The sequence below is a fragment of the Mesoplodon mirus genome (genome assembly GCF_964341445.2).
Source record: "Mesoplodon mirus genome assembly, chromosome: 3".
Taxonomy (NCBI): Eukaryota; Metazoa; Chordata; class Mammalia; order Artiodactyla; family Ziphiidae; genus Mesoplodon; species Mesoplodon mirus.
In genome coordinates, this window is record NC_138978.1 from 149,395,664 (window position 1) to 149,402,963 (window position 7,300).

General features: G+C 49.6%; 1 protein-coding gene across 1 annotated transcript; it reads left to right on the forward strand.

Moving 5' to 3' along the window:
• Positions 1 to 1,567: 1,567 nt before the first annotated feature.
• IL10 (interleukin 10) lies at positions 1,568 to 5,566 on the forward strand (the record flags this gene model as incomplete). The annotated part of the gene is made up of 5 exons (XM_082614737.1): positions 1,568 to 1,732; positions 2,772 to 2,831; positions 3,108 to 3,260; positions 4,306 to 4,371; positions 5,456 to 5,566. 5 exons carry the CDS (start codon positions 1,568 to 1,570, stop codon positions 5,546 to 5,548), a joined length of 537 nt encoding a protein of 178 aa, XP_082470863.1. The 3' UTR covers positions 5,549 to 5,566.
• Between the last annotated feature and the right edge of the window lie 1,734 nt (positions 5,567 to 7,300).

The window sequence follows — 7,300 nt, forward strand, 5'->3', positions numbered from 1 at the left end:
AAAGGCCCCCGGCAGACAGAAGGCAGGTACTGCTGTCCCCTTGGGATAGATGGAAAACAGACACAGGGAGGTCAGGTGACTTGCCCTAGGTTTGAGTGGCAGAGCCCCGGCCTCCTGTCCCCCCAGATCAGAGCTCTTCAGTGGGGCAGTGAGAGAAGCCCCTGCAGAAGGAGGAGGTCAAGGCACAATCAAAGGACTCCCAGACTTTCTTCATATCTGTAGAAGTAATGTCACCACACCATCCTTTCCTTCTAGCTGTAGAGCAACATTCCTCACCATATCTGGCTACTCTGCTCCTACACACACACACACACACACACACACACACACACACACAGACACACACGCTCACATGTGCAAATCCAAAGCAAGACAACTAAGGCTTCTTTGGAAGGAAGACAAGGGATAGGTAAGAGGGGAGAAAAGGGCCTCCTGTCCAGCCTTCATGGAATCCCAACTTATTTCCTTTGTTATTTCTACTTCTTCCTCCCCATCTTTCAAATGTAAGTCTCCAGCCACGGAAGCTCACAACCCAGAAGAAACCTAGTGACTCTTTAATCCAAATTTTCCATTCTGCACACTGGGGCCAGTGTAGAATAGGGAAAGGCACACAGCCTGAGTATCAGGCAGGCCTGGGTGCAAATTCTGGCTCCCTCACTCAGCACCCATGTGCAGGGTACTTAATATCTGTGTGCCTCGGTTTGCTCACTGTAAAATGGAGATGAGGGTCATGGTGACGGGCAGGTACAACTTCCAGTAAGCGTGGACCACTCTTACTAATTCCCCCTGAGGACGTGGTTAGCCAAGGAGGTTGGAGACATGGATCTGAGAGTCTAAATGAATCCAGGGCCAGAGAAGGAACCTGGAGCACATCTGACACCCTTGCCTGTCCTGTGGGAAGCTGGCCTCTTTAAGGAGTAGTCTTGGAACATAAAATGAAAGAACCAGAAGGCAGCTTTGAGGATATTTAGCTCACACTCCTGTTTTCATTTGGGGAAGCTGAGGCCTGGAGAGCTGAGGTGACTTCCCAATCCAGTAAGGAGAAGCCTTGAGTATCAACCCAGGTTGAGGAGGGGGACCCAGTTATTTCTCAATCCCAGTGTATTCTGGAATGGCCAATGTGTCCACGTCACTGTGACCTAGGAACACGTGAATGGAACCCACAACTGTGGGTCCCTGCGCACAGAACAGCTGTTCACCCCAGGAAATCAACTTTTTTTTTTTTTATTAAGAGAAGCTAAAAAATTATTTTAAAAGGGAGAGAGAGGTAGTTTCTCCTAAAAATAGCCATATGCAGAAGTTCAACCATCTCTTTTGCTTACGATGCAAAATTAAAAACTTTGAGTAAGAGTTTCAACGAATACAAAGTTGGAGAGGTCTAGGGAAGGGAGGAGCTTTAATCAGAAGAAACTTTTGCCAGGAAATCTGTGACACTGTGGCTTTTTATGAATGGCGAGGCCCCACAATATAAAAGGGGGACACAGTAGGTGAAGGTCTACACAGCAGGGGCTTGTTCTTGCAAAACCAAACCACAAGTCTGACTGAACGAAGAAGGCAGAACTCCACCATGCCCAGCTCAGCACTGCTCTGTTGCCTGATCTTCCTGGCCGGGGTGGCAGCCAGCCAACACCAGGGCACCCAGTCTAAGGACGGCTGCATCCACTTCCCAGACAGCCTGCCCCACATGCTGCGGGAGCTCCGAGCTGCCTTCAGCAGCGTGAAGACTTTCTTTGTGAGTATGATGCTCTCCTGTCCTTCCTTCCTCCCTGGGACTGCCTGATGAGGCATTCTGCTGGAGTTTATAAAACCTCCTTTTCATTCACCTCCACCCCCAACATCCATTCCCCCCCAAACTGAAATTCTTAAGAGCCCCTGATCAAGCTGTGGGTTCAGTGAGTCAATCTAAGCCCTGGTGCTGCAGCACATTGTGCAGGAAAAGCTCCCTTCAAAAAGACATCTCTCGTATCTCTCCTATGCTCGGAAATTTGTATAAGAATTCTCTGGAGCTCAATACTTCATAGGCTGGGAGAGATCACGAAGGGTCTGATTGGAGGTGATGATGTTCCCCATACCCTGTGGCAGGGAAACATAAGTTGCCTCAGCTTAGAGGGCTTCCAGAACCTGAAGGACTGGTGGTTTGGGGTAGCACAATACAGGGGGAAACCTGCATTAGGAGATGCTTCCCACTCCCAGAGAACTTTCGGTGCTGCAGCTGGATGTCGGCAGCGGGTAGACAGAAAAGCAAAGGGCACCAAGGGGTTGGTATGGGGACCCTTGCACATGTGACACAGTCTTGCAGAAAGACCAGGACCCAGGAAAGCTTCTGCCTTGCCTTCAAAATCAGCCAAATTTTTTAAAGAACTTGATCCCAAGGGGAAGGACTTGTTTTAACTAAGAGTTCCAACACCGTTGAATGTCCTGTTTTGAAAGCTCTCTTTTCCATTTTGGGGTCAGGTCTGCATTGATTAAAAATCAAAAACTCGGGCTTCCCTGGTGGCACAGTGGTTGAGAGTCCGCCTGCTGATGCAGGGGACACAGGTTCGTGCCCCTGTCCAGGAAGATCCCACATGCTGCGGAGCGGCTGGGCCCGTGAGCCATGGTCGCTGAGCCTGTGCGTCCGGAGCCTGTGCTCCGCAACGGGAAAGGCCCGCGTACCGCCAAAAAAAAAAAAAAAAAATCAAAAACTCTATAAATAAAAGGGCATGAGAAAAGCAGTCATTTTCAGTATTTCCCCAAACCTTGGGTTCATTCTCCTTGTGTTCTTCTTGCAGCAAATGAATGACCAGCTGGACAACTCGTTGTTGAGCCAGTCTCTGCTGGAGGACTTTAAGGTGAGGGCTGGGTGGGGACGGGGGTGCAGTGTGCAGCGTGACTAAGGGCAGCTCTGCTTCTCGCCTGCAAGGAGCTGGGTCCGCTTCCCTCACTTTGAAAAGGAGAAGTGAGAAGATCTTAACTCAGCACATAGTCAGTAGCTGAAGGGGGTCTGTCACCAAGGGCTCGGCCCTGGGGGGAGGTGGCCACTTAAGAAGGTCCCCGGGGACAAAGCCATCCTCTCAAGCAGTAGCTCTTCCTCCCGGGTCACCACCCACCCTGGCTTCCGCCTTTAGGGTTACCTGGGTTGCCAAGCCTTGTCGGAGATGATCCAGTTTTACCTGGAGGAGGTGATGCCACAGGCTGAGGACCATGGCCCCAACATCAAGCAGCATGTGAACTCCCTGGGTGAGAAGCTGAAGACCCTCAGGCTGAGGCTGAGGCGCTGTGTGAGTAGCAGGCCAGCTCTTTCCCTTGCAGGCAGCTCTCTCTCCTCTGGGCTCTTCTAGAAACATCCTGCCCAAACCCGGTTTCCACCCGGAGACACAAAGACACAGGCCGGCAGGCGCCTTCTCCCTCCGGCCAGGCACTGAAGTCGCATCACTTGCTCATTTCTCTCTGAGCAGGGGGTGGGGTGGCCGCTAGGCATTTACATGTGAAGGTTTGCAATAGCTTTCCTGTTATTTGTGAGTCATTTGTGGGTTATTAGCTATTCTCCTCTCTCTACATGAAAGGGGCCCAGAGCTTCAGTCAGGGCTCCCTCGTCCCTGGGGACCTAGGACCTGGGCCCCGCAGGAGGGGCCAGAGGTAAGGGTCCCAGGGGAGGACACTCCACTTCCCTCTTCTTCTTAACCTTTTGAGAGCAGAGCTTCAAGTGGAGCCCAACCGACTGACAGGATTTTCCCTGGCATTTTAGAGGGGCCAGGGGGCTACTCGGCCCCAAGCTAGTGTCTGTGAATAATCCCCCAGGATCATTTATTTCTCCAACTGAAATGATACCCTCACCATTGGCTTCCTTTGTTCCCTCACTGATGTTGAGAAATCATTTGGGCTGTGTTTGTAGATGAGCACCATGCAACGGGTTTGGCCGGCAGGGCTGAGACTGTGTCTCTGCCCCTCGGAGACTTAGAAATGGTCCTCGTGGCTGGGACTGAAGGAGAGGGACAGGACAAAAGCAGGAAAGGACAGAAGGACTGGCTCAGGCTCTGGTCGGCACTGGGACGTGCCAGGGGAGGAAACTCCAAGACCTGGGTGTTTGACGCAGCCTTGTAAGCAGCTGGGAGCAGCTCCTAGGGAAACACAAGTAATCTCCCTGGGCTGTGTTTCTTCTCTGTCGGGTGCGGAAGGACGAGGTAGGCTCGTCCTCACAGGAGCTGTGGAGAGTAGGCATCCAAGATGAGTCTGGCCTCTTGCTGCTCCCGGGTTGTCCCCCAAGCACAATGGACCCAGGACCCGGGCGCCAGCGTTGTTTACACTTTCTCTTTCCTTCCACAGCATCGATTTCTGCCCTGTGAAAACAAGAGCAAAGCGGTGGAGCAGGTGAAGAGTGTCTTCAATAAGGTGAGCCTGGGATGCTGGCAGGGAGGGTCTGGGGGCCATGACCTCTGCCCACTCCCGAGGGGCGGAGGTTGGCAGGTGCTCAGCAGGCCCTGAACTTCGTTCGGAGGGAGTGTGGGAACCCGACAAATGGTGTGACCTCCTCAGCCAGTGAGGAGCTGCCATCTCAGTTCTGTTTGTTTTCTGTGAAGTGTTTTGGGGGGTTTCTAAATGACTGCTCCCTGCCTTTGCAGGCCTGCGGGTTGGGCTGGCCAGCCAGCTGTGAACACAGTGAGCTGGGTGCTGGGGAGAGTGACAGAGGAAACAGAAAGTAGCTTGTTGGGAATCAAGTCTGAAGCCACACGTGCAGGAAGCCGACACGTGAACGTGCACTTACAAACACACCCAGGGGTGCAGCCTGAGCTCCCCCAAACTCAGAGCAGGAAGCAGAGTTCTCCCTTATGTGGACTTGGTCCCCCTCTCTTTCCATCTGCCAGTCACACCTCCCAAGGTGCCTGAGAAAGTCAGCTCTCAAACCAAGTGGGGTTTCACTCTTCCAACTGTCCATGAATTCTTCTACCACATTTCCCAGAAGCCATGGGGCCTATGTCCTCTTCATGGGCTGGAGACAGACACTGGGCAGGGTTTCAACATCAGGGGGCATGAATCCCCCGACAGTAGGCCAGAGCAGCAGGGCTGGACCTTCTCAATCCATGGGTGGGGGAACGTAAACACAAAAAAAGCTCCCTTCTCTCCTTCTCTCAATGTCTTGCTTTCAAGGTGGTTCCCCTAATGTCTTTTCATCAAATTTTGAATAAGCATCACGTGAGCACATGACCTTTAAAATTGTTGAAAAGGCACCATTTGAAAGACTGTGCTTTGCAAAAGTGAATGTTCCCCTTGCTGCCTATTGGCCATGGTCCAGGCCAATGCACAGCCTTCCCTGACAGCAGGGCATATCCTCAGGTCCCCAGGGTCTGTCCTTCATCCCCCAACACAAGGGAGCTAGTACAGCTTCTGGGTCCCAGGGTCATGACCATCCAAGCAGAGGACCCACTTACTTGCTCAGATGGGGTTTTCACTAAACATTTTTTATCTCCCTACACAGCTCCAAGAGAAGGGTGTCTACAAAGCCATGAGTGAATTTGACATCTTCATCAACTACATAGAAGCCTACATGACAACAAAGATGAAAAACTGAAGCATTCTAGTGAAGGAAACATCCAGGATGGTGACTCTACTAGACTCTAGGACATAAACTGAAGATCTTCGAAATCTGATCCAGTGTTCTGGGAGAGAAGAACCAGCTCCTGGAAAACCCTATTGTACCTCTCTCCTAGAATATTTATTACCTCTGATACCTCAACTCCCATTTCTATTTATTTACTGAGCTTCTCTGTGAAATATTTAGAAAGAAGCCCAATATTATACATTTTTTCAATATTTATTATTTTCACCTGTGTTTAAGCTGTTTCCATAGGGTGATACCCTATGGTATTCGAGTGTTTTCAGAGAAATTGTAAGTTATATAAGGAAAGAAATTTGTTCCTTGGGGAGTCAACTGCAGCTTCATTTCCAAGCCTAACCACACTTGACAGCTGTTGGGCTATTTTCCCTGACCTCCCTCTAATTTCTCTTGTCCCTGGGCCTGGGGCTCCGGGAGTGTTACAAAGACTCTTATGCTTTGTAGACTCTTATGCTAGTAAGAAGAGAAACTAGGGAGCCCCTTTGACAATTAATATTCCAGTGGCTCTGAGGGATTCCCCTGACCTCATTCCCCAGCCACTTCACTCTTGAAAGCTGTGGCCAGCTTGTTATTTATAACAACCTAAAATTGGTTCTAATAGAACTCAGTCTGAACTAGAAGCAATTCAATTCCTCTGGGAATGTTACATTGTTTGTCTGTCTTCATAGCAGATTTTAATTTTGAATAAATAAATGGGTCTTATTAAAATCATGTTATGGTGTTAGTTGACTTCTGTCTGGCTAAAAATATTCTCTCAAAGTTTCCAAGATAAAAGAGAGTAGATGAATGAATTCTACACTCCAGAGAAAGAAAGCCAGCTACCCTCTCCCAGAAAACCAGAAATCTCCAAATCTGATCAGGGAAAAGCTGTTATCCCTACAAAAGCCAATAGCAAAGACCACCATATTCTTTCCCTAAACTCAGTCCTTTAAAGAATCATCCTTCATGATCATGCTGATTTTCAAGGCTAAGGATGAGATTCTGTACATACCAAAATTAAAAAGCAAGGCAGAGGAAGTTTTTCAGTGTGTTTTAGGTTTTGGTGGGTTTTTGTCTTCTTTTTTGTTATCATTATTTGCTCCTTCAAGTTCCAGGGGTGAATATTAATTTGCCTGTGTTATTGTGAGGATTACGATAAAGTGCTGCATGTCTCCGGACACTAGGAGATGGTCCTAGTGCACACAGTTGGCTGTTATTAGAATTCACACCTAAAATCTTCTACCAAATTCTCCTGGAGCTGAGCAGAGGCAACAGGTTGGACTTAATAGAGTGGAATATAAGCAAATGAGCCCACATGATAGGCTACCCAAGGATTAAAGCTGCTGCATTTCTGTTCTCTCCTTGAGCCACCAGACAAATGTGAGATAGGCTGCTGACTGCGGTCTGTTAGGCGGGGCATGGTGGCTGGGGAAGCCCTACTCAAAGCCCTGTGACTTGAGGTGGAGAGGGGAAAGAATGGGCTGAGTAAACACTGATCCCCCTCACACTCTGCCCAGGCAGCCCTGGTCTGGGGGAGGGTGGGAGCCGAGTGGCTGTGGTCAGTTTTTCAGTAAGACCTGACTCACTTCGGTTAAAGCAACCATAGGAAGGAAGTGGGAAGCATCAAGGCTGAAATTCTGAGATGAAAGATTAGGGTTAAGAATGGAGGCTAGCAGAAGACAGTGAGAGAGGGAGGAAAGCTCTCTGTTCTGAATTGGAGAAGAAGCC